Below are 27,966 nucleotides of genomic sequence, written 5' to 3' on the forward strand. Positions count from 1 at the left end.
CTAAATACTGTATTAACTATTTATTATAAAAGTCATGCTGTACCAATGTTACTCATTATTTGAAATGACAAAAATCTGAGACTTTGGTTTTAAAGGGGCAATCAGCAGTTGAAACAATAACAAAGGACTACACGTCCCCTTTCGGTAAAAAGCTGAGGGATGGGGCTGGAGAAATGTAACCACTCTCAAATTCATAGACAGAGCAATGACTGCAAGGACTGGCCATCCATGAAATAAACATTATAATTGTAACCATGTTTTGAGGCTATATAGTGTTTGTTTACAAACATTGGAATTAAAAAAGCGTATATTTTGGATTCTGATGGGGTAAGACAGTTGCACTAAGCTCATGAGGCATTTATAAGATATATTCGTCAAGAATCAATGGGTACATATCATTAATTTATATGTCCAAATATACATTTAGCAACTGCAGATTGCTCTTTTAATGCGCGGGCTATGACGTCAGAAGCCATCTTCAGAAGAAAACGGAACCGAGCAGAGAGCGCGGTACCCTATTTACCTTGGACCGGATTATGCTGCATGGGACTCATCACAAAAACAACACAGCAGTTAAAGATTCTTCATCTCCGTGATGAGACAATACACCACGTCCCGGGACATGGCCAACCCGGGAGGCTCGTGCGTGGCCTGCTGCCAAGTTTGCGTTTTCGCGTTTACAGCATTTCTCATTGTGGCTGAGCGGACTGCGCGTAAGTTTAGCACTGCGGTTACCGAGAACGACCGAAACGCAACCCTCCGGTGATGGAGATAGGCCTGTTATATCTCTCACCACACCTATGCTACACCACGTCATATCATATCAGTACAGTGTTAAACCAGGAAAGGCTGCATGCATGATGGTTTAATTCATTCATATTTCCTAAAGTATAAAAATGTTCATCTGCATTTGCAGATACATTAGAATCATTATACTGACTGGTGTTGTTGATCTAGATTTACCCAGGTGGTCATGAAACCATGCAGTAGCACAGCCGCGAACACATTACAGCTGTAGATTTAGTTATGCTAATAGAAAAGTGGCGCATTTTTGTCATATTCGAGGGCATTTTCTGGGTGCCATGAATGGATAGCGGATTGGCCGGACCCTACTCTACCCTACCCTCTCTCCTATACCGACCGTCTGGTCCGGCAGATGGTTCATATTACTGGGACAGGAGAGGAAGAAAGAGGGAGGGAGGGCGAGGGAGGAGAGAGAAAATGCAGATCTGAAGGGAGAGAGCACCGCATCGTTCGTTCAGTGGATCTCCCATACATGAGGCGCGTGCATTTTGTAGCCTATTAGAGATACGGAGACAGCGCAGAATCTCCCAGACCCTACGCTGTCCTCAGCCTACAGTCGCACACACACATACAATGCTGAAACTGCCCTTGTTCAAATGCTTAGCACACTTTTGTGGTCTCGAGTCAGAACAAATATTAATTAGGATATTAACTACACATTAGTTAGATAATAATTACATATTGACATATTGATTACCTTTTGCCCATTCACATTTGTACTTAAACACCATCAGCAATTAGACTATAAAAAAAGTGTATCAGTGTGTAGATTTACTGTATGTCATCTCTAATCTAATCATCTACCTGTGCATGTGTCTCCACAGTGATCTATTGTTTCGTGTACTACCTGTGGGTGGGGCATAACTACTGCTACGGCCACTGGGCGGGGCTAACGGCCTTGTTTCTCCTCCCTGGATGGGGCCCCCAGTTGCTAAGTTGGCTGTGGTACCAGGCAGATGGACATATACGCAGCAAAGATCTCAAATGGACTCACATCCTGCACCTGGGCATCTTTAGAAGGTAACGTACTACACAGCTAATTAGGCAGTGTTGATTTTTCAGTGTAACATTTCTATTGTTGATTCAGGAGTTAAATTCACTCTGCAAGTGTGAAATTAACACTCAGTGGCATAAAAGAGCCCCCATTGTTGGTGTTAATAACCAGAGTTGTTGTTTTACACTGTAGAGAGTAAAACAGTCCCATACCCATCAATATATTTCCCAGCATGCTCTACTATAGGTATATTTTTTAGGATTGTTTTAAATATCTGTTTTTGCATGTACATTGATTGATTTATCTTATACACAAAGATAAATAACATACATTTTCCAAAACGAATCCAATCAGTTAGTTAGATTTATTGCACCCGTTACCGATTTAAATGGTTTAGGTAGTCTTTTTTATCAAGTTTTCTAACCCTGACAGCCATTCTGAATGCAGTTTGCGGGTGAATAAAAACTGTTGGATATCCTAACTCTGGCTGGATTCCAATAGGAATTACACATCACTTTGCAAGCCAGCATAATGTGACTTGCAGGCCTGATGTGGCCTGTAAACCAGGAGTTTCCTAACACCACTGTGTTAAGGCGTCCGCATGCTTTCCCCTCAGAAACAGTTCGGAACAGTTCGTGCATATATTATGATGACATTTTGTGACGTTTTTGTTCGTTTTGGCCTTCGGCAAGGGTTTGTGAACACAATAAAAATTCTCGAGGCAAGCCGAAGATCGGAAGCCGAAGTCTACGCCGATTCGTAGGTGATTGGTCAACAGTAGTGATTCTTCAATAAAGTGTTTGTTGTCATTCAACGATAGAAGACTCGTTTTCATGCAGTTTTTTTTTTTACTTGAGAAATACTGCACCAAACATCCTAGTTAGATGTACAATTGCGCGACTAAGCTCTCCTCGACAAAAACGTCTACATTTATGACAGATTTCTTGAGTTATGTGACTATTTTGAGGATGTGTACTGGCTACGATGTCTGTGTAAATCGCTTTGGATAAAAGCGTCTGCTAAATGGCATTGTTATATCTAGCCTAGTTGTAAAAGAACGGACATCTGCACAGTTTCACATTGAACATCACTCTGTCGTTTAATGACATGTGCCACGCATTCTGACAACCCATTCATCCGTAACGCAGCACACTGTCGTAAACCATAACAACGTACAGTACGACGTACAGCACGTCGTACCATACATAACATTTCCCCCCTTTCCAAAACCAGGGACTGGTACCATATATAAAATGTCCATAGGGCAAGAACCTAGAGTGATACCTGTAAGAAATAAACATTAACCCTTAAACGGATGGACTCTCCAAACTAGCCAGTTCAGTCCATTAACCTGGAGGTTGACTAAGACACCTAACGGAGCCTAAGAATGAAAAGAGGTTAAGTAGTCCCCCAGATAAGCAGGGCGAGTTCGTGCCCGCATAGGCCTTTCTTCCACCGTCACCGCTTGTGGCTCTGGCCCTTGGGGAACCCACAGAGGCTGGGGCTCAGGTGGTAGTGGTGGAGGAGGTCCATCCGGTGGCGTCTCTGGCCTGCATGTCTGTTTTGTGTGCCTTCGTGTTCCTTGAGGGGCAGGGACTTTTCTGAGGCGGCTGGCGTGCCAGCGTGATCCATTGCTCATCATGAATGTGGCGGGCCCCAGTTGTCGACTGACCTGCAAGGGGTCCGACCAGAATGAGGCCATTTTGTTGCACCGCTGAGGCCGTCGGGCTCGGACCCAGTCTGACACTTGAATGATCGACTTCTTCACCCTGTGTGCCTTGTCAAAACGCTGTTTCATTGCTCTTTGGTGCCTGGTCACTGCCTGCTGTTCTTGGGTGCGCCTAGTCGCCGGTTCTGCTACTCTCTGTGTTCTGAGTCTGTCCAGTGGCAGTTCCATCTCACGACCTAGCATGAGGGATGCCGGGAGACCTGTGTTGTTGTGTGTTTGCTTGCTCTGTAGTGCATTAGCGTTTGATTCAAAGCAGTTTGGAACGTGCACCCCTGGACCAGGTGCGCTCTGATGCCGTTCTTCAGCGTTTGGTTGAAGCGTTCCACCCCTCCGTTAGCTTGTGGGTTGTAGTAGGCCGTGCGGATGTGTTTGATTCCCTTGTTGCTGAGATATGAGGAGAACTCGGCAGAGGTTAGCTGGGGCCCATTGTCCGTGGTAAGGGTGAGGGGTAGGCCCCACCTTGTGAACAGGCTGTCTAGGATGTCCACGATGGCCTGTGCTGTGACAGTTCCGACAGGAACCACTTCTGGCCACTTAGAGTGGAGGTCATACACCACCACCAGGAAGCGCTGATGGTGAGGGACTGCGTGTCCATGGATCTCGCCACAGATGTCCAGTTGGATGTGCTCCCAGGGGTGGGACGGCCATGCGAGAGGCTGCAGGGGGGTGGGGCGGACTGTCCTGTTTTCCCACTGAGGAGGCATGCAGCACAATCCCTGACCAGGGCTTCAATGTCGTTGGCGATGCCTGGCCACCACACAAGGTCTCGACATCGCTGTTTGACCTTGACTATGCCCAAGTGACCCTCGTGCGCCATGGATAGAACACGCGCACGCAGGCCACTCGGGACCACAGTGCAAAACCCTCGAGAGACACAGACTTCTTCCCAGCAAGAAAGTTCGTGCTTCACTCTGGCGAAAGTCGCCAGCTCTTCCGGCACATGTGCTGGCCATCCAGTGCGTATGTAGGTGCGCAGGGTAGACAGTGTGGGATCCTGTTCCGATGCTTGCTTCAGCTCCTCCAGTGAGACGACTGACTGAAGAGGAGCGTAGAGCATTTGTACAAGCTCTGTTTCGTTGTCGTCTGGCAAGACGGTTGGAGTAGGAGCGTCAAAGGAGCGTGAGAGGAGGTCTGCCACCACGTTATCCCTCCCCGGAGTGAACTTCAGCTGATAGTCATACTGTCTGAGGCGGTCGGCCCATCTGTGCAGCCGAAGTGGCTTGTGGCCAGTTCCTGATGCTGACAGTAGCGTTGTGAGGGACTGGTGGTCGGTTCGGAGTGTGAACAGACGGCCATATAGGTAGAGGTGCCACCTTTCGCACGCCCAGACACAGGCCAGTGCTTCTCGTTCGCCCACAGAGTACCGTTGTTCTGTGGGGCTCAGGGCCCCTTGAGGCGAAGGCGACGGGCCTCTCAATGCCATTCTGCAGCTGTGAGAGGACAGCTCCTAGTGCTCCAGCTGAGGCGTCACATGTGACAATGGTGTGGCAGACGGGGTCAAAGTGAGCCAAGACTGGGGCTGTGGTGAGCTGGCTCTTCAGTGAGCGGACCGCGTCTGAGCAGGCTGCCGTCCAGGCCCATGGCTCATCCTTCTTGAGGAGCTGGCGAAGGGGCGCTGTGGTCTGAGAGTAGTGGGGCAGAAACCGGAGGTAGTAAGCTGTCATGCCCAAGAATGAGGCCACCTGAGAGGCTGAGGTCGGTTCCGGGATCCGGTGGACGGCTTCAATGTTCGACATGAGTGGGGCAATGCCTTTGGCCGACAGGCGGAAGCCCACAAACTCGACGGCTGGAGCTGCAAAGGTGCACTTTCCACCGTTCAGGGTCAGGTTGTTCCGCAGTAGAGCACTGAATACTCTGTGGAGTCGATAATCATGGATGTGGAGGTCAGGGCCGTGGACCACGATGTCATCCAGATAGACCGCCACCCCAGGTATTCCAGCGAGGATGGTGCTCATCACCTTCTGGAAGCAGCTGGGGGGCGGAGCTAAGTCCAAAAGGCATGCGTGTATATCTGAACACGCCAGCGTGTGTGACAAAGGCCGTGAGGTCTCTGCTAGCTGCATGGAGGGGTACCTGAAGATAACCCTGACGAAGGTCAAGCTTCGTGAAGATCGTGGAGCCATGGAATTGTGCGGTCAGCTCCTCAGCTGTAGGCAAGGGGTACTTATCCGGGACAACGGCCTTGTTCACAGCACGAAGATCCACACAGGTCCGGATTCCACCTGACTTTTTGGTTGCAATGACCAAGTTTGAAATCCAGGGGGCAGCGTTGACTGGCTCAATGATGCCTGCATCCAACTGTGACTGGAGATCTTTTGTGACATCATCACGCAGTGCAAAGGGAATGCGCCGCAGGGGCTGCATGACTGGGGTCACTTCCCGGATTCACTAGGGGCCTGTGAGTAAAGGCTGTGAGGCAGCCCAGTCCATCAAACAGAGTCGGCCAGTTCTGTTGCCATGTGCAGGTAACCTGGTAGATAGCTGACCCACTGTCATCTCTCAGTGTGAATCCCAAGCCTGTGAAGAGGTCGAGGCCCAGGAGGTTGGCACCCCGCTTTGCAACATGAAATGTGAATGATGGCAGATGTTTGGTGCCGTAGTGTACTGGGACCTGGAGGGTGCCTACAATGTCTATCTTAGATCTACCGTACCCACACAGGGCAGTGGAGGGCTGTTGGAGTGGTAGGTGACTGAAAAACTTGTAGTAAGTGGCAAGGTTGAGCAACGACACCGCAGCGCCAGTATCCAGCAGCAAAGGCAAACCCACCTCACCCAGCTGCACAGTGCATGTCCTGAATGACACATGGTTGGTGGAGACGGTTCGGATTTCCGTGTGTTCATGTTGAGAGTGAGATGAAACGAAGGGCCTGTTCTGGGTGGAGCTAGTAGCAGGGGCAGAAACGACACACTTTCGCAAAGTGATTGTATTTTGAACAGTTCTTGCATATTTTCCCACGGGCTGGGCAGTTTGAAGCCCTTGAATTGTGAGAGCTAGCCCCACAGTTGCCACAGCTAGTTCTGTTTGTTTGTCTGTGTGCCTGCTGCACGGGCATGTCGGTGTCTGTGTCCATGCAGCTATCGACGCGGGAGGGCGTGCGCAGCGGCGTGATCGTTGTAGTGCGCCTGCTCGGGCTGAAGCTGCTGTGTGAGAATGGCTGGGGGCCGAGTGTATGCTGCAGAGCTGTCTGTTAGCATAGAAGAGCATTCCAACGCCGCTTCAACCTGGAGTGCTATTTTAATAGCTCCATCTAGTTGTAAATTATCCGATTCCAAAAGCAGTTTCTCCCTTGTCTTTTCACATAACGTCCCCTCTATCAACTGATCCCTGATGATCTCGTCCTGAAGTGTCCCGTAGTTACAAGAGCTAGCCAAATCCCTCAGATTAGCCACGTAGCTTTGAATGGACTCACCCGGCCGTTGGTGTCTCTTCCGTAGCCGGTAGCGTCGGAGGAGCACTCGCTCTTTCCCGGCGAAGTGGTTCCGTAAGAGGCTGACTGCAGCAGTGAATGTAGGAGCCGATCCAAGCGCTCTGAAAATCCTCTGTCCCTCTGTACCAAGGCAGTGACGGAGCAGTGCTGTCCTCCGCTTGTCGGAGATTGTAGAAAAAGTCCATAGCTTCTAAATAAGTGTTAAAACTATCAAGCCAGTTATTCCACGGGACTGGAGGTTCGCCAGGCACGGCGAGGAATGGTGCTGGCGGTGGTAAACTGAATTCAGCCATCTTCGTCGCCAATGTTATATCTAGCCTAGTTGTAAAAGAACGGACATCTGCACAGTTTCACATTGAACATCACTCTGTCGTTTAATGACATGTGCCACGCATTCTGACAACCCATTCATCCGTAACGCAGCACACTGTCGTAAACCATAACAACGTACAGTACGACGTACAGCACGTCGTACCATACATAACAGGCATATTATTATTATTATTATTATTATTATTATTATTATTATTATTATTATTATGGACAAACAGTACTATTGCCCCTTTTTTCTTGTTTTTCAAGCGAAGGGCTTTTCAAGCTACGGTCAAATGTATGCGAGCACACTCGTGCGGTTCGAACCAAAGCTCGCAGAAGCCTTTAGGGTAAAACTAGGCCATCAAAGTAAGGCCTTATGATACAGTGGGGAGAACAAGTATTTGATACACTGCCAATTTTGAAGGTTTTCCTACTTACAAAGCATGTAGAGGTCTGTAATTTTTATCATAGGTACACTTCAACTGTGAGAGACGGAATCTAAAACAAAAATCCAGAAAATCACATTGTATGATTTTTAAGTAATTAATTTGCATTTTATTGCATGACATAAGTATTTGATCACCTACCAACCAGTAAGAATTCCGGCTCTCACAGACCTGTTAGTTTTTCTTTAAGAAGCCCTCCTGTTCTCCACTCATTACCTGTATTAACTGCACCTGTTTGAACTCGTTACCTGTATAAAAGATACCTGTCCACACACTCAATCAAACAGACTCCAAACTCTCCACAATGGCCAAGACCAGAGAGCTGTGTAATGACATCAGGGATACAATTGTAGACCTGCACAAGGCTGGGATTGGCTACAGGACAATAGGCAAGCAGCTTGGTGAGAAGGCAACAACTGTTGGCGCAATTATTAGAAAAGGGAAGAAGTTCAAGATGACGGTCAATCACCCTCGGTCTGGGGCTCCATGCAAGATCTCACCTCGTGGGGCATCAATGATCATGAGGAAGGTGAGGGATCAGCCCAGAACTACACGGCAGGACCTGGTCAATGACCTGAAGAGAGCTGGGACCACAGTTTCAAAGAAAACCATTAGTAACACACTACGCCGTCATGGATTAAAATCCTGCAGCGCACGCAAGGTCCCCCTGCTCAAGCCAGCACATGTCCAGGCCCGTCTGAAGTTTGCCAATGACCATCTGGATGATCCAGAGGAGGAATGGGAGAAGGTCATGTGGTATGATGAGACAAAAATAGAGCTTTTTGGTCTAAACTCCACTCGCCGTGTTTGGAGGAAGAAGAAGGATGAGTACAACCCCAAGAACACCATCCCAACCGTGAAGCATGGAGGTGGAAACATAATTCTTTAGGGATGCTTTTCTGCAAAGGGGACAGGACAACTGCACCGTATTGAGGGGAGGATGGATGGGGCCATGTATCGCGAGATCTTGGCCAACAACCTCCTTCCCTCAGTAAGAGCATTGAAGATGGGTCGTGGCTGGGTCTTCCAGCATGACAACGACCCGAAACACACAGCCAGGCCAACTAAGGAGTGGCTCCGTAAGAAGCATCTCAAGGTCCTGGAGTGACCTAGCCAGTCTCCAGGCCTGACCCAAATAGAACATCTTTGGAGGGAGCTGAAAGTCCGTATTGCCCAGCGACAGCCCCGAAACCTGAAGGATCTGGAGAAGGTCTGTATGGAGGAGTGGGCCAAAATCCCTGCTGCAGTGTGTGCAAACCTGGTCAAGACCTACAGGAAACATATGATCTCTGTAATTGCAAACAAAGGTTTCTGTACCAAATATTAAGTTCTGCTTTTCTGATGTATCAAATACTTATGTCATGCAATAAAATGCAAATTAATTACTTAAAAATCATACAATGTGATTTTCTGGATTTTTGTTTTAGATTCCGTCTCTCACAGTTGTAGTGTACCTATGATAAAAATTACAGACCTCTACATGCTTTGTAAGTAGGAAAACCTGCAAAATCGGCAGTGTATCAAATACTTGTTCTCCCCACTGTATATGTAACATTTTAATGATAACATTCACTTACTGTATGGACTCATTTGGTGAAAGCCACAGGTCTTTAAAATGAAAGAATTCAACAAGCATATCTCTGTCACTAACAAATACAGTCATGGGTGGTAACTTAAATTCACTCAAAAAGAAAAGGCACCATGGGAAATATGCAAATTAGGCTTTACTCCATACAACAGGTTACCCCACCTGGTGGACGGCGGGCCCCCCAAGTTTTCTGAGCAAAAAAATGACAAATATTCTTATTTATTTTTTGGGACATAAAAGACTGTAAAAACACCAGCAAATCAGCTCAAAGTGATTTTAATATGGAAATCTGTTCAAAAGTACTCCCACACATAGTAGAGAGATATATGTGATCGTATACAAACGTAAGCAAGGTTTGAAATTATTATGTTTTAGTCAAACATTATATCAGTTTGGGCTTTTTGCAGTCTATAAATTATTTGTAATTATGTTCCGGCCCCGTGATCATCCGCTCAATATTTATTTTTATGAATTTTTTTTAATGAATTTTTTTTCTCACCTTTATTTAACCAGGTAAGCCAGTTGAGAACAAGTTCTCATTTACAACTGCGATCTGGCCAAGATAAAGCAAAGCAGTGCGATAAAAAACAACAACACAGAGTTACATATGGCCTGTGGCTGAATCTAGCTGATGATCCCTGCCATACAGTGTTAAAACAACACCCAAAATGACTTACTGTGACAGTGTTTTTGTTTAACAATAATAGTAGTTAACGCTAGATCAAGTGTGAGTGTTAATTACCCCATAGTGTTAAATTTGAGTTACACTGGCAAGTATAATGCAGTGTACATTTTTTACACTACGGAGTGTTACATTAACACTATAATCAGAGCAGTTTTTACACTCAGAGATAGTGTTAAAATTAACTATTTAAGTGTTGATTTAACACTGCAAAATTTGCTGTGTACTGCTGTAGTACCTCTTTGGGGTTAGAGGTCAGAGGTGAGAGGTCAGCGATGAAACAAAAACACTAAGCTGAACTCTGTGTTGAAGTGTCTCACTCCCTCTAACTCTGAGTTGTGTGTGTGTTCCAGGTTATGGGAGACTATGACATCCACTGGAGAGGATCGGTGTAGTGAGATAATGCAGCAGGCTGATGTTTCAGCTCTCCGCCTGTTGGAGGCGCTGGTGGTCACTCTGCCACAGACTATCCTGCAGACATACGTCCTCATCTGTACCGATGTAGGACTCTCTTCACCAGGTACTACACGTGTGTGTTTGTGTGTGTTTGATACAATCACCCTACAGAGTATTCATGTTATCTCTCCCTCCACCTCTCTCCCCCTACCCTCTCTCTCTCCCCAACCTCTCTCTCTCCAGTGTCAGTGTGTTTTGCGGTGTGTCTGCTGTCCCTGGCCTGGGCCTTAGTGCTGTATGCCAGAGCCTGTTCCCTCATCAGACCTGGACATCTCCCCATGACCCCCGCTGCTATCGCCTGTAGACTGCTCTGGAGGGTAGGGGGGCTGGCTGGGCTGGGCTGGGTGTGTGTTTGTGTGCGTGTATGTGTGTTAGTAACAGTACTGATTACGTGCAAGACACTCACACTTGATCTAGCGTTAACTACTATTATTGTTAAACAAAAACACTGTCACAGTAAGTCATTTTGGGTGTTGTTTTAACACTGTATGGCAGGGATCATCAGCTAGATTCAGCCACAGGCCATACAGTGGGGAAAAAAAGTATTTAGTCAGCCACCAATTGTGCAAGTTCTCCCACTTAAAAAGATGAGAGAGGCCTGTAATTTTCATCATAGGTACACGTCAACTATGACAGACAAATTGAGGAAAAAAAATCCAGAAAATCACATTGTAGGATTTTTAATGAATTTATTTGCAAATTATGGTGGAAAATAAGTATTTGGTCACCTACAAACAAGCAAGATTTCTGGCTCTCACAGACCTGTAACTTCTTCTTTAAGAGGCTCCTCTGTCCTCCACTCGTTACCTGTATTAATGGCACCTGTTTGAACTTGTTATCAGTATAAAAGACACCTGCCCACAAGCTCAAACAGTCACACTCCAAACTCCACTATGGCCAAGACCAAAGAGCTGTCAAAGGACACCAGAAACAAAATTGTAGACCTGCACCAGGCTGGGAAGACTGAATCTGCAATAGGTAAGCAGCTTGGTTTGAAGAAATCAACTGTGGGAGCAATTATTAGGAAATGGAAGGCATACAAGACCACTGATAATCTCCCTCGATCTGGGGCTCCACGAAAGATCTCACCCCGTGGAGTCAAAATGATCACAAGACCGGTGAGCAAAAATCCCAGAACCACACGGGGGGACCTAGTGAATGACCTGCAGAGAGCTGGGACCAAAGTAACAAAGCCTACCATCAGTAACACACTACGCCGCCAGGGACTTAAATCCTGCAGTGCCAGACGTGTCCCCCTGCTTAAGCCAGTACATGTCCAGGCCCGTGCTAGAGTGCATTTGGATGATCCAGAAGAGGATTGGGAGAATGTCATATGGTCAGATGAAACCAAAATAGAACTTTTTGGTAAAAACTCAACTCAGTCGTGTTTGGAGGACAAAGAATGCTGAGTTGCATCCAAAGAACACCATACCTACTGTGAAGCATGGGGGTGGAAACATCATGCTTTGGGGCTGTTTTTCTGCAAAGGGACCAGGACGACTGATTCGTGTAAAGGAAAGAATGAATGGGGCCATGTATGGTGAGATTTTGAGTGAAAACCTCCTTCCATCAGCAAGGGCATTGAAGATGAAACGTGGCTGGGTCTTTCAGTATGACAATGATCCCAAACACACCGCCCGGGCAACGAAGGAGTGGCTTCGTAAGAAGCATTTCAAGGTCCTGGAATGGCCTAGCCAGTCTCCAGATCTCAACCCCATAGAAAATCTTTGGAGGGAGTTGAAAGTCCGTGTTGCCCAGCGACAGCCCCAAAACATCACTGCTCTAGAGGAGATCTGCATGGAGGAATGGGCCAAAATAACAGTGTGTGAAAACCTTGTGAAGACTTACAGAAAACGTTTGACCTGTGTCATTGCCAACAAAGGGTATATAACAAAGTATTGAGAAACTTTTGTTATTGACCAAATACTTATTTTCCACCATAATTTGCAAATAAATTCATTAAAAATCATACAATGTGATTTTCTGGATTTTTTTCCTCATTTTGTCTGTCATAGTTGACGTGTACCTATGATGAAAATTACAGGCCTCTCTCATCTTTTTAAGTGGGAGAACTTGCACAATTGGTGGCTGACTAAATACTTTTTTTCCCCACTGTATGTAACTCTGTGTTGTTGTTTTTTATCGCACTGCTTTGCTTTATCTTGGCCAGGTCGCAGTTGTAAATGAGAACTTGTTCTCAACTGGCTTACCTGGTTAAATAAAGGTGAGAAAAAAAAATTCATAAAAAAAAATTCATAAAAATAAATAAAAATACAAATAAATATTGAGCGGATGATCACGGGGCCGACTGCAAGACTGATTACGTGACTTCCGTCTCGCTTCCGCATTGTCTCCGTGCTGCTGTGCTGTTTGTTGCTACTTGGCTACCTGCCAAACTATTCACGTTTTACTTTTAATAAACGTTTAATCAATCTCTGTGTTCAACAAATTTACCAACTTTTTAGTTTTGTCCTCACTCATCTTTTTCGTTAAACTTTTTCACCCCGGACGTTTTATCCCGAGACAGAAGAGTCATTTTCCTGTGCGTTTTAGCTGCCAATTTTACTTTATTTTCCTTTTTTCCATCGCAACTTTTTTCCCTTATTCAACTTTTTCACTCCGGACGCTTTATCTGGACATGGTTCGTCAACATCTTCAACAGCCGAAGCTAAGTAGTAACATTAACATGATGTCTTCTAATTGCAGTCGCTGTACTCATAATATACAGGAGAACGATCGCCTTACGGCGAGAATAGCTGTGCTACAAGCCCAGCTTCAGACGCAATCGTTAGGCAAGGGTAATTTCAGTGTAGGAAAGGAAGAAACAGCGTCTGTGCCACCAGTAAGTACAGACAGTAACGTTAGTATAAATCCCCCGCACAGTCCCCGCGGCCGGACAACTTTCTCATGGCTTCTGGAGGGAAATACTGTTGGAATGCTCAACCGGTGTCGCTCATTCAGCCGACAGAAACCTTCAACCGGTTTTCCCCATTATGTAGCGAGTCGGAGTCTGAGTCTGAGTCTTCTCTTGTCTCTACTCCTCCCGTTACGGGGTCTGAGACGCCGAAGGCTCCCACCATTAGCTCTGACAAATTGAAAACCCTAGTCATTGGCGACTCCATTACCCGCAGTATTAGACTTAAAACGAATCACCCAGCGATCATACACTGTTTACCAGGGGGCAGGGCTACCGACGTTAAGGCTAATCTAAAGATGGTGCTGGCTAAAGCTAAAACTGGCGAGTGTAGAGAGTATAGAGATATTGTTATCCACGTCGGCACCAACGATGTTAGGATGAAACAGTCAGAGGTCACCAAGTGCAACATAGCTTCAGCTTGTAAATCAGCTAGAAAGATGTGTCGGCATCGAGTAATTGTCTCTGGCCCCCTCCCAGTTAGGGGAAGTGACGAGCTCTACAGCAGAGTCTCAGCACTCAATCGCTGGTTGAAAACTGTTTTCTGCCCCTCCCAAAGATAACATTTGTGGATAATTGGCCCTCTTTCTGGGACTCACCCACAAACAGGACCAAGCCTGACCTGCTGAGGAGTGACGGACTCCATCCTAGCTGGAGGGGTGCTCTCCTCTTATCTACCAACATAGATAGGGCTCTAACTCCTCTAGCCCCACAGTGAAATAGGGTGCAGGCCAGGCAGCAGGCTGTTAGCCAACCTGCCAGCTTAGTGGAGTCTGCCAATAGCATAGTCAGTGTAGTCAGCTCAGCCATACCCATTGAGACTGTGTCTGTGCCTCGACCTAGGTTGGGCAAAACTAAACATGGCGGTGTTCACCCTAGCAATCTTATTAGGATAAAGACCTCCTCCATTCCTGCCATTATTGAAAGAGATCGTGATACCTCACATCTCAAAATAGGGTTACTTAATGCTAGATCCCTCACTTCAAAGGCAGTCATAGTCAATGAACTAATCACTGATCATAATCTTGATGTGATTGGCCTGACTGAAACATGGCTTAAGCCTGATGAATTTGCTGTGTTAAATGAGGCCTCACCTCCTGGTTACACTAGTGACCATATTCCCCGTGCATCCCGCAAAGGCGGAGGTGTTGCTAACATTTACGATAGCAAATTTCAATTTACAAAAAAAAAATGGCGTTTTCATCTTTTGAGCTTCTAGTCATGAAATCTATGCAGCCTACTCAATCACTTTTTATAGCTACTGTTTACAGGCCTCCTGGGCCATATACAGCGTTCCTCTCTGAGTTTCCTGAATTCCTATCAGACCTTGTAGTCATAGCAGATCATATTCTAATTTTTGGTGATTTTAATATTCACATGGAGAAGTCCACAGACCCACTCCAAAAGTCTTTCGGAGCCATCATCGACTCAGTGGGTTTTGTCCAACATGTCTCTGGACCTACTCACTGCCACAGTCATACTCTGGACCTAGTTTTGTCCCATGGAATAAATGTTGTAGATCTTAATGTTTTTCCACAAAATCCTGGACTATCGGACCACCATTTTATTACGTTTGCAATCGCAACAAATAATCTGCTCAGACCCCAACCAAGGAGCATCAAAAGTCGTGCTATAAATTCTCAGACAACACAAAAATTCCTTGATGCCCTTCCAGACTCCTTCTGCCTACCCAAGGACGTCAGAGGACAAAAATCAGTTAACCACTTAACTGAGGAACTCAATTTAACCTTGCGCAATACCCTAGATGCAGTTGCACCCCTAAAAACGAAAAACATTTGTCATAAGAAACTAGCTCCCTGGTATACAGAAAATACCCGAGCTTTGAAGCAAGCTTCCAGGAAATTGGAACGGAAATGGCGCCACACCAAACTGGAAGTCTTCCGACTAGCTTGGAAAGACAGTACCGTGCAGTACCGAAGAGCCCTCACTGCTGCTCGATCATCCTACTTTTCCAACTTAATCGAGGAAAATAAGAATAATCCAAAATTTCTTTTTGATACTGTTGCAAAGCTAACTAAAAAGCAGCATTCCCCAAGAGAGGATGGCTTTCACTTCAGCAGTAATAAATTCATGAACTTCTTTGAGGAAAAGATCATGACCATTAGAAAGCAAATTACGGACTCCTCTTTGAATCTGCGTATTCCTCCAGGGCTTAGCTGTCCTGGATCTGCACAGCTCTGCGAGGGCCTGGGATCGGGAGAGACACTTAAGTGTTTTAGTACTATATCTCTTGACACAATGATGAAAATAATCATGGCCTCTAAACCTTCAAGCTGCATACTGGATCCTATTCCTACTAAACTGCTGAAGGAGCTGCTTCCTGTGCTTGGCCCTCCTATGTTGAACATAATAAACAGCTCTCTATCCACCGGATGTGTACCAAACTCACTAAAAGTGGCAGTGATAAAGCCTCTCTTGAAAAAAGCCAAACCTTGACCCGGAAAATATAAAAAACTATCGGCCTATATCGAATCTTCCATTCCTCTCAAAAATTTTAGAAAAAGCTGTTGCGCAGCAACTCACTGCCTTTCTGAAGACAAACAATGTGTACGAAATGCTTCAGTCTGGTTTTAGACCCTATCATAGCACTGAGACTGCACTTGTGAAGGTGGTAAATGACCTTTTAATGGCGTCAGACCGAGGCTCTGCATCTGTCCTCGTGCTACTAGACCTTAGTGCTGCCTTTGACACCATCGATCACCACATTCTTTTGGAGAGACTGGAAACCCAAATTGGTCTACACGGACAAGTTCTGGCCTGGTTTAGATCTTACCTGTCGGAAAGATATCAGTTTGTCTCTGTGAATGGTCTGTCCTCCGACAAATCAACTGTACATTTCGGTGTTCCTCAAGGTTCCGTTTTAGGACCACTATTGTTTTCACTATATATTTTACCTCTTGGGGATGTTATTCGAAAACATAATGTTAACTTTCACTGCTATGCGGATGACACACAGCTGTACATTTCAATGAAACATGGTGAAGCCCCAAAATTGCCCTCGCTAGAAGCCTGTGTTTCAGACATAAGGAAGTGGATGGCTGAAAACTTTTACTTTTAAACTCGGACAAAACAGAGATGCTTGTTCTAGGTCCCAAGAAACAAAGAGATCTTCTGTTAAATCTGACAATTCATCTTGATGGTTGTAAAGTCGTCTCAAATAAAACTGTGAAGGACCTCGGCGTTACTCTTGACCCTGATCTCTCTTTTGACGAACATATCAAGACTGTTTCAAGGACAGCTTTTTTCCATCTACGTAACATTGCAAAAATCAGAAATTTTCTGTCCAAAAATGATGCAGAAAAATTAATCCATGCATTTGTTACTTCTAGGTTAGACTACTGCAATGCTCTATTTTCCGGCTACCCGGATAAAGCACTAAATAAACTTCAGTTAGTGCTAAATACGGCTGCTAGAATCCTGACTAGAACCAAGAAATTTGATCATATTACTCCAGTGCTAGCTTCCCTACACTGGCTTCCTGTTAAGGCAAGGGCTGATTTCAAGGTTTTACTGTTAACCTATAAAGCGTTACATGGGCTTGCTCCTACCTATCTTTCCGAGTTGGTCCTGCCGTACATACCAATACGTACGCTACGGTCACAAGACGCAGGCCTCCTAATTGTCCCTAGAATTTCTAAGCAAACAGCGGGAGGCAGGGCTTTCTCCTATAGATCTCCATTTTTATGGAACAGTCTGCCTACCCATGTGAGAGACGCAGACTCGGTCTCAACCTTTAAGTCTTTACTGAAGACTTATCTCTTCAGTAGGTCATTGTCACAGTTCCCTCAGCCAGAACCCAAAAGCAGACCAGGACAAGGAGAGTTGAACGAAGGTGAGGGTTTATTGGATACGACAAAAAGGTGCAGTATAATCCAGGGACAGAGCGGGCGGCGTGGTTGAGTAGTTGGGGGTGCAGTCTGGGTCCAGTGATGGCTCGGCAGCCGCCGACCATCAGGCAGAGGTGGAGTGAAGGTTCCGGACGTGTGACTGCAGGTGGAACAAAAACGGAGGTAAGAACACAAAACTCAACAAAGTACAAAATAACAAAACTCACGCCAGATACTCTTAAACTGATACACAGTACACCTACTGTTCATGGCTAACGATCCGGCAGGAACTGGATGTTGGGCCAGAGCCTAAGAAAGGTGCTGATTAGGCCCAGGTGTGCAGATTGCTAACAGGAATCAGGTGCGGAAACCAGAGCGCTCCCCGGAGCGTTCCCGAACCCTCGGGAAACTGGAGACTACGACCAGACCCCGACTCAGACAGCCGGGATCGTTACAGTACCCCCCTCCGGCAACGCCACCGGGCGGACTCCCGGAGCGCCAGGATGGAGGCGGTAAAAGTCCCTGATGAGATCCGCATCTAGGACCTGTCGCCGCGGAATCCAACTCCTCTCCTCCGGACCATACCCCTCCCAGTCCACGAGATACTGGAAACCCCGGCCCCGCCGTCTGGCATCCATAATGCGACGCACCGTGTAGGCAGGACCACCTCCGATCATCCGAGGAGGAGGAGGAGGAGGCGGAGGAGGCAACAGAGGACTGAGGAAGACAGGCTTGAGGCAGGAGACATGAAAAGTGGGATGGACTCTGAGCGTCCTCGGTAGTTTGAGTCGCACGGCCACTGGATTGATCACCTTCTCCACCACAAACGGACCAATAAACTTCGGTAACAACTTCCTAGACTCAGTCCGTAACGGAAGATCCCGTGTGGCCAACCAAACCCTATCTCCGATGGTATAGGTGGGAGCGGGGATCCGGCGACGATTCGCCTGGAGCTGATACCGGTCCGAACCTCTAAGGAGTGCCTTTCTGGCCCGATGCCAGGTCCGGTGGCACGCCGAATAGGGCCTGAACAGAAGGCACTGAGAGCTCCTTCTCCTGAGAAGGGAACAGGGGAGGTTGGTAGCCATACAGGCACTGGAAGGAGACATCCCAGTGGCCGATGTAGGGAGAGTATTGTGGGCATACTCAACCCAAGGCAACTGAGAGGCCCAGGAGGTGGGGTTGGAAGAGACCAGACAGCGTAGCGTGGATTCCATCTTCTGGTTGGCTCTCTCCGCCTGACCATTGGATTGGGGGTGAAAACCAGATGTGAGACTGACTGTAGCTCCAATGGCCAAACAGAAGGACTTCCAGACAGCAGAGGTAAACTGAGGGCCACGGTCGGAAACGATATCACTGGGCAACCCGTGGACCCTGAAAACCTCCCTAACCAGGATCTCGGACGTCTCCGAGGCAGAGGGAAGCTTGGCAATAGGCACAAAGTGGGCGAACTTGCTGAATCTGTCCACGATAGTCAGAACGACCGTGTTCCCCTCAGAAGCGGGCAACCCCGTGACGAAGTCCAGGGCCAGATGCGACCATGGACGCGGGGGAATAGGAAGGGGATGAAGTAGTCCAGAGCTGGGCCGATTGGTACTCTTATTCTGCGCACACACTGGACAGGCAGCAACAAAACCCCGAGTATCCTCGGCCATGGCGGGCCACCAAAAGCGTCTGCGAAGAAACGCCATCGTCCGAGCCACGCCGGGTGACAAGCCATCTTGCTGGCGTGGGACCATTTGAGGACAGCAGGACGAACCGACTCAGGCACAAACAACCGACCGGGTGGACCGTTACCGGGACCGGGCTGAGTCCGAAGGGCCGCCAGCACCTCCTCCTCAATCTTCCACATCACTGCTCCCACGACGCAGTGCCGGGGGAGAATAGTCTCGGTCTTGGACCCACTCTCCTCCGTCTTGGAGAACATCCGGGACAAGGCGTCCGCCTTGCCGTTCTTAGATCCAGGTCGGAACGTCAGGGCAAACTTGAATCGTCCGAAAAACAACGCCCACCTGGCCTGACGGGAGTTGAGACGTTTAGCCGATTGCACGTAAGCAAGATTCTTGTGGTCAGTCCAGACAATAAGCGGTTGCTCCGCCCCTCAACCAGTGGCGCCACTCCTCCAAGGCAAGTTTCACCGCGAAGCTCCCGGTTACCCACATCGTAATTCCTCTCCGCAGGCGAAAGGCGACGAGTAGTAGGCGCAGGGATGGAGTTTACTGTCCGTGGAGCATCGCTGCGACAGGATGGCGCCAACTCCCACATCAGACGCGTCCACTTCAACGACGAACTGACGGGCCGTGTCCGGTTGAGAGAGAATCGGTGCGTTGGTGAATCGCCTCTTCAAATCCAGAAACGCTCGATCCGCCTCCGGATTCCACTTGAAGGTCCTGATGCTGGAAGTCAAGGCAGTTAATGGAGGCGGCCACACGGCTGTAATCCCGGATGAATCTGCGGTAGAAATTCGCAAACCCCAAAAATCTCTGGAGCTGCAATCTCGTACCGGGCTGGGCCCATTCCAGAACCGCTCTAACCTTCTCCTGGTCCATCCTAATCTCACCCCTGGAGATGATGTACCCGAGAAAGGATGTCGTGTGGGCGTGAAACTCGCACTTCTCGGCCTTCACGAACAGGCGATTCTCCAATAATCGCTGCAGAACCTGCCGGACATGCTGGACGTGGTCGGAAGGTTCCTTCGAGAAGATCAGAATGTCATCCAGGTAAACAAACACGAAGAGACCGATCATATCTCTCAGGACGTCGTTCACCATACTCTGGAATACCGCTGGAGCATTGGTCAGTCCAAACGGCATCACCTGATACTCGAAGTGCCCCATCGGTGTATTGAAACCCGTCAACCACTCGTCCCCCTCTCTGATCCGGACCAGGTGATACGCATTGCGTAGGTCTAACTTGGTGAACACCGTAGCACCCTGTAAGGAGTCGAAGGCAGAACTCATCAAGGGCAGGGGATACTTGTTCTTGACCGTGATGTCATTCAACCCCCGATAATCAATACACGGTCGAAGAGAGCCATCCTTCTTTCCCACAAAGAAGAATCCTGCCCCCAGGGGTGATGACGAGGGACGAACGAGACCAGCAGCTAGGGACTCCTTGATGTAGGTCTCCAACGCCTCACGTTCAGGTCGGGAGATACTGTATAACCTTCCCTTGGGGTAGACAGCTCCAGGAACCAGGTTGATGGCACAATCATATGGTCGGTGGGGAGGAAGTGACAGAGCCTTCTGCTTACTGAAAACTTCCCCCAAATCGTGATATGTCTCGGGAACCAGGGACAAATCTGGGGGTTTAGCCTCAATCACCTGACTGGGAACCGAATGGGGGCAGGCAGTCTTGAGACAGTTAGCATGACAATCAAGGCTCCAACTCGTTACCTTGCCCGTCGCCCAATCGAACGTGGGATTGTGTTCCTTCAGCCAGGGGTATCCAAGGACCAGAGGAACATGGGAAGACGGCAGAATGAAAAATGAAATCATCTCCGAATGATTCCCCGACAACCGCATCTTAACCGGTTCAGTCCTCATCGTGATACGTGCCAGACTACTGCCGTTCAGAGTGGTCGCTTCAATGGCTTCCGGCAATTGCTCCTTGGAAAGCCCCAGCTGTTCCACCAACTCGGCATCAAGAAAGCTTCCATCGGCACCTGAATCGATAAAAGCGTTAAGCGCTAAGCTCTGATTCCTGTTCACAAGGGTAGCCGGGAAGCGGGGTCTGACAGAGGTACTGAGAGGTTGAAACTGGCTCGCTAAAAGTCCTCCCAACTTTAGCGAGCCGGGCAGTTTGACGACCGCCGGGAACAAGTGGAGATGTAATGTCCCGAGCGACCACAGTAGAGGCAGCAGTTGGTCTTACGTCTAGGTTGACGCTCCTCCTTGGTTAACCCGTGCCGCCCCACTTGCATGGGTTCAGAATCGGGAGAGAGGTCCTCTCTACTAATCCTTAGTGGTGGAGAATGATCGACGTGTTCTGGTCCACCACCCGATCCGACTGGGAACTGAGAAGCTGATCGATTGGACGGACCCCATTGCTTCTCCCTCCTTCGCTCTCGGACTCGATTATCCACCCGAATAGACAAGGCTACCAAGCTGTCCAGGTCACTAGGCTCCGGATAGGAGATCAACTCATCCTTGAGCTGCTCCGACAGGCCCTGGTAAAAGGCCGCTTGCAAAGACTCCTCGTTCCACCCACTCTCCACAGCCAACGTCTTGAACTCGATCACGAAGTCGGCCACGCTGCGAGTTCCTTGGTGAAGAGAAAACAGACGCCTAGCTGCGTCCCTCCCTCGGACGGAATGGTCGAAGAGCTTCCTCATCTCGGCCGTGAACCCCTGGTATGAAGCCATGCAGGGATCCTGTCGTTCCCAAACGGCTGAAGCCCACTCCAGCGCTCGACCACGCAGCAACTCAATCAAAAAGGCTATCCTAGCCTTGTCAGTGGCATAAGAGTAGGGCTGTAGATCGAACACTAATCCACACTGCATAAGGAAGGAACGGCATCTTCCCAGCTCCCCCTCATATTTATCCGGTGTCGGCACCTTGGGCTCACGGAGGGACACAACTTCAGAAGCGGCAGGCGAGATGGGTGAAACCGGTAGTGAGTCCTCCACCGGACACTGGCGTTGGTTCTGGACCTCCGTCAGGCCGGTAGAAAGGTTCCGAACTGACAACGCGATCTCCTGTAGTACCATGCTATGATGGCCCAACATCTTCTCCTGCTGGGTAATGGCATGGCGAACAGAGTCCAGGTCCGCTGGGTTCATAATTGGCCGGATCGTTCTGTCACAGTTCCCTCAGCCAGAACCCAAAAGCAGACCAGGACAAGGAGAGTTGAACGAAGGTGAGGGTTTATTGGATACGACAAAAAGGTGCAGTATAATCCAGGGACAGAGCGGGCGGCGTGGTTGAGTAGTTGGGGGTGCAGTCTGGGTCCAGTGATGGCTCGGCAGCCGCCGACCATCAGGCAGAGGTGGAGTGAAGGTTCCGGACGTGTGACTGCAGGTGGAACAAAAACGGAGGTAAGAACACAAAACTCAACAAAGTACAAAATAACAAAACTCACGCCAGATACTCTTAAACTGATACACAGTACACCTACTGTTCATGGCTAACGATCCGGCAGGAACTGGATGTTGGGCCAGAGCCTAAGAAAGGTGCTGATTAGGCCCAGGTGTGCAGATTGCTAACAGGAATCAGGTGCGGAAACCAGAGCGCTCCCCGGAGCGTTCCCGAACCCTCGGGAAACTGGAGACTACGACCAGACCCCGACTCAGACAGCCGGGATCGTTACAGTCATATGATTGAGTGTAGTCTGGCCCAGGAGTGTGAAGGTGAACGGAAAGGCTCTGGAGCAACGAACAGCCCTTGCTGTCTCTGCCGGGCCGGTTCCCCTCTCCACTGGGGGTTCTCTGCCTCTAACCCTGTTGCAGGGGCTGAGTCACTGGCTTGCTGGTGCTCTTTCATGCCGTCCCTGGGAGGGGTGCGTCACTTGAGTGGGTTGAGTTACTGACGTGATCTTCCTGTCTGGGTTGGCGCCCCCCCCTTGGTTTGTGCTGTGGTGGAGACCTCTGTGGGCTATACTCGGCCTTGTCTCAGGATTGTAAGTTGGTGGTTGAGGATATCCCTCTAGTGGTGCGGGGGCTGTGCTTTGGCAGAGTGGGTGGGGTTATATCCTTCCTGTTTGGCCCTGTCCGGGGTTTCTTCGGATGGGGCCACAGTGTCTCCGGACCGCTCCTGTCTCAGCCTCCAGTATTTATGCTGCAGTAGTTTATGTGTCGGGGGCTGGGGTTAGTTGGTTATACCTGGAGTACTTCTCCTGTCTTATCCAGTGTCCTGTGTGAATTTAAGTATGCTCTCTCTAATTCTCTCGTTCTCTCTTTCTCTCTGAGAACCTGAGCCCTAGGACCATACGTCAGGACTACCGGGCATGATGACACCTTGCTGTCCCCAGTCCGCCTGGCCTTGCTGCTATTCCAGTTTCAACTGTTCTGCCTGCGGTTACGAAACCCCTACCTGTCCCAGACCTGCTGTATAATACTCTTAATGATCGGCTATGAAAAGCCAACTGAGAGACCTGAGCACCTAGGACCATACGTCGGGACTACCGGCCGTGGTGACTCCTTGCTGTCCCCAGTCCGCCTGGCCTTGCTGCTATTCCAGTTTCAACTGTTCTGCCTGCGGTTATGGAACCCCCTACCTGTCCCAGACCTGCTGTTTTCAACTCTTAATGATCGGCTATGAAAAGCCAACTGAGATTTATTCCTGATTATTATTTGACCATGCTTGTCACTTATGAACATTTTTGAACATCTTGGCATGGTTCTGTTATAATCTTCACCCGGCACAGCCAGAAGAGGACTGGCCACCCCTCATAGCCTGGTTCCTCTCTAGGTTTCTTCCTAGGTTTTCGCCTTTCTAGGGAGTTTTTCCTAGCCACCGTGCTTCTACACCTGCATTACTAGCTGTTTGGGGTTTTAGGCTGGGTTTCTGTACAGCACTTCGAGATATTAGCTGATGTAAGAAGGGCTATATAAAATAAAATTGATTGATTGAGTAACAGACTTATTGTATTGTGTTTAGGTCAGTATGTTGGGAGCACGTCTCGCCACCCTCACGCTCTTCACACGCCTGTTCCGCCAGTGGGTACTTGGAGTTATTGGTGAGTGTGTGTATATGTGTCTCTCTTTTAGTGTGTGTTCGTAGATAGATATATGTGTGTGTCAGCGGAGGCTGCTGAGGGGAGAACGGCTCATAATAATGGCCGGAATGGAGCAAATGGAATGGCATCAAACACCTGGAAACCATGTGTTTGATACCATTACCACGAGCCCATTCTCCCCAATTAAGGTTCCACCAACCACATTTGACATTTTAGTCATTTAGCAGAAGCTCTTATCCAGAAGGACTTACAGTTAGTGAGTGCATACATTTTCATACTGGCCCCCCGTTGCAAGCGCCATGCTCTACCAACTGAGCTACACCTGTGATGTGAGTGTGTGAACGTTCAGTGATGTTTGTCCTGTTCCTGTGTGTCTCAGGTCTTCACTGGTTGGGTGCTACGTTCTGGTTGGTGTCGCAGCAGAGTGACATCATTAAAACGCCACTGCGCTGGCACCTGTTCAACCTGGTTCTGGGAGCTATTCACATCTTCCTCTTCCTCAACGTCAAAGACGGAGCCTCCAGATGCCGCATGGCCGGCTTCTACTTGGTGTGTATGTGTGTTTGTTTGTTTGCGTGTGTGTGTGCGTGTGTGTGTGTGTGTGTGTGTGTGTGTGTAACTCTCTCTGCTCTCTCCTGCAGGCCATGTTTATCGAGAACGCTCTTCTTCTGCTGGCAGGTTCCGACTTCTTCAGTGTTGCATCATGGGATAGCATGGGTATCCCAGCCGCCGTGTTCTGTAGTTTCCTCATTGGTGAGACATGCACACGTGCACGCACACACACACACTTACACTCACACTCACACTCACACTCACACCACACTCACACACACTCACACACTCATATTTCGGTCTGTGTTATTACAGGAGTGATAGCTTTAGTCCTATACTACCGGTTCCTCCACCCTAAGTCATTTGAGATCTTCCAGAGCATACGTCACCATGGAATGAGCGGAGCTTGTGCGGACCGGGGCTCTTCTCTCTCATTGGAGGAAAAGAACCATCGCCACGGTCAACTTGTGGGTGGCGGGAATCTGCTGGAGCTCCCTAGCCAATGGCAGGGATGGAAGCACCACCACTGGCTGCTGATTCGCCTAGCCCTGAAGACGGGTGATGTGGCTAGAATAAGCCATGCCTATGGCGAAGGGGGATTGGCCGGGCTGCTGGGACTAGAGGAAGAGACTCTGCCAAGGTCCCCAGACATTCCGCAACGTTCTCTCAACGTTCCACAACATTCCCCCAACGTTCCACAACATTCTCCCATCGTTCCCCAGGTTGACCAGGTCAGACAGGTGGAGGAGGTGAGATGAGCACCCAATTCCATTTGTTCCCCTTCTCCTGAAGTGTACCCTTGACAGGTTGTTGTTGTTGTCAAGCTCCTGTGTCATGTTTGGATGTTCAGAACTCCTATCTTTTCCAAATAAATCTGCACTCTGGTATCTGCTTTTGAAAGTTCTGTTTTCATGTGGATGAAACGTTGTTTGTCTTAAAACAGAGCAGGGTGCAGAATTATTTGCTATTCTCTACTACTGTTGGATGTTCTCTGATAAGTTATCTATTTCCAGGATGTGAGAACAGGACAAATATAAGTAACAACCAAATTATTATTATTATAGAATATCATTCACCATAGCTGTCCTTCTTCTTCCTAGGTTATAAAGGCAGCCCAAGCCAGAGACATCATCAGTGAGGTGAGACAGGCAGTGAGACAGGGGGAGGTGAGACATGTGCTGCCCTCACCCTCTCCCATCCATGAAGTCAACCCGCCGCTGGTGGAGGTCCTAGTTGAGGAGGTCAGAGGTCACCTCTCTGAGCCCACCAACCCGCAGGACAACTCCAGCCCCCCTCCCTCCAGCCCCCCTCCCTCTGACGATCGAGACGACGAAGACTTCCAGAGCGCAACGTACTGCTCCCCCACACCGTCTTCTCCCAAGTACCCAGACTACCGCCACATCGACAGCAACGTGGTCACCTCAAACACCGAAGGGTCATCTTCTGCAGGGTCACTGGATGTCAGACGTGGTTCGTCTCCAGAGAGGTCACCGTCCCTGCTGTTGGGCATGGGAAGCCCCCAGCGGAACTTTAACCCCACGGAGTCTGGCACCACCTTGTACTTCAGCAATGACCCAGTCTCCCCGTCCAGTGGCAGTTACCTGGGCTGGGGGTCTGAGCTGTCACCCATCTCCACCTACCGGAGCCCCTACCGCATCAGGGAGCCCCTCTTCACCTCCACCCCCAGACAGGAGCCTCGTGCTGGGCCAGAGGAACCAGGTCCTGGCCCCTCTACCACCGCCACCACCACCATCACCACGCATGCTAGAAAACAACTGGTCCAGTTTGTAGACCATAGAGATAAATTGATCTAAAGGGGGACAATGGGTGTAGTGAGATGATCAGACCTGGTCAAATACATGTAAAATACTCTCAAATACTTATTGAGGTGTGTTTGATTTCGCTTGACCGGTGTGCAGCTGGTTGGGAGGAGTTTACACTTTTGGGACTATTTCATTGGTTCCATTGTACCACTGTTCCATTCCATTCCAAGCTAAATCAAGTGTGCCTAAAGTATTTGAAAGTATTTAACATTATTGGATTTGACCCAGGTCTAGAGATGATATAGAACACAATAAATAGAGAGTATGTTACAATATATATGACGTTAGCCTGGGTGTAAGGCTGGTTCAGTATTCAACAGTGCTATTACAACATCGTTTTCATGCCAGACAACTGGTCTATTACTAGCCATGGGCTTGTTGACTAAATTAGAACCAGCTCGGCCCCCAGGCTAGCCAGACGTGTTTCACACTAAATATCAATAGCTTGTCTTGTGAATCCATTTTAATCAGCCAGTGTGAGATTGTGAATCCACATGTATCTATCACACACAGGCACACTAACATAGAAGCTGCACTGGAAGTAGTCTTTAATGAAGGAACAGTGGGATATCCTTTGCTCTTAGGCCCCGATTCAATCAATCACAGATAAAGAAAATTGCACTGTGGGTATACTCCGAATGTCCATGCTGTATTCTTTTAAAAACAGATTGGGTTTCATGTTGACATTGAATGATAATGTCCGTGAGAGTAATAACGTGTGTGGTGTGTCAGATTTAACATGGTTAACACCTCTGCTAGAGCATATACCATAGAAATAGAATCTAGAAATAGAATCGAAAACTAGATTATATTTCTATGGCATAAAAATTGTGAGTGAACCCTCAGTGTGGTTTACTTTATGCTATGGATTGAATTAGTGCCACCATAAGGCGTTATGATTCATCATTAGGCTACAATATCTTAAGTTATGGTTTATTAAGGTTTGACAGAGAAGAGAGTTTATATTTTTGACATTGTTTCTTTCTTTCTTTTATATAACTAAAATAATTTGAAGCAGTTTGCACTTTTATGAGGTATTACGATATGATTGGGTAATTGAAGGGGAGCTATTGGTTAGTCAATAGAGACACTCTGATCACATTACATTTTTTACATTTAGCAGACGCTCTTATCCAGAGCGACTTTCAGTTAGTGAGTGCATAAATTTTTCATACTGGCCCCCCCGTGGGAATCGAACCCACAACCCTGGCGTTGCAAGCGCCATGCTCTACCAACTGAGCTACACGGTGCCTGTTAGGGTTTACAATACTATTATAGGCTACTGTATATACATTCATTATTATTGTATCCAAATGTGATATTTAATCTAAAGGTACTCTAGCAATATAAGGTAATGTACGTAAATACTTTTATTATGTGAAATTTAAACCGATATTCTTACTCTTATTTACAATTTGTTTACAGCTAGTCCCGACATGTCAAGCAGACCATTCGGTCTGATAGGTACTAGTATTTAAATATTTATGACATTATTCAAATGTGTTCAGTGTTCAATTAATTTCGGTCAGTATAGGTGCTATTTCTAAGTCTTGAATTCACCTCATATGGTGAAGATGTAAGATCATTGTGAACCATTGTAGGGAGGAATCATTTCTACTTCTGTGAGACAGGAGAAAGATCCAACTAATCTTATCTATTCAAGTGGCATCAAAGCAGAGTGTATCTATCAGTGTGGAAGTGCCTGAAACAAG

General features: G+C 47.9%; 1 protein-coding gene across 1 annotated transcript; it reads left to right on the forward strand.

Annotated features, from left to right (window-relative positions):
- The first annotated feature begins 488 nt into the window (after positions 1-488).
- Positions 489-27,427, forward strand: LOC121539628 (XK-related protein 5-like). The gene is made up of 9 exons (XM_041848269.2): positions 489-713; positions 1,629-1,824; positions 10,340-10,506; positions 10,626-10,759; positions 23,801-23,879; positions 24,259-24,428; positions 24,521-24,632; positions 24,747-25,180; positions 25,532-27,427. The coding sequence occupies exons 1-9, from the start codon at positions 596-598 to the stop codon at positions 26,243-26,245; spliced, it is 2,124 nt and encodes a 707-aa protein (XP_041704203.1). The 5' UTR covers positions 489-595; the 3' UTR covers positions 26,246-27,427.
- The last annotated feature ends 539 nt before the right edge of the window (positions 27,428-27,966 follow it).

This window comes from Coregonus clupeaformis, chromosome 25 (genome assembly GCF_020615455.1).
Source record: "Coregonus clupeaformis isolate EN_2021a chromosome 25, ASM2061545v1, whole genome shotgun sequence".
Classification (NCBI taxonomy): Eukaryota; Metazoa; Chordata; class Actinopteri; order Salmoniformes; family Salmonidae; genus Coregonus; species Coregonus clupeaformis.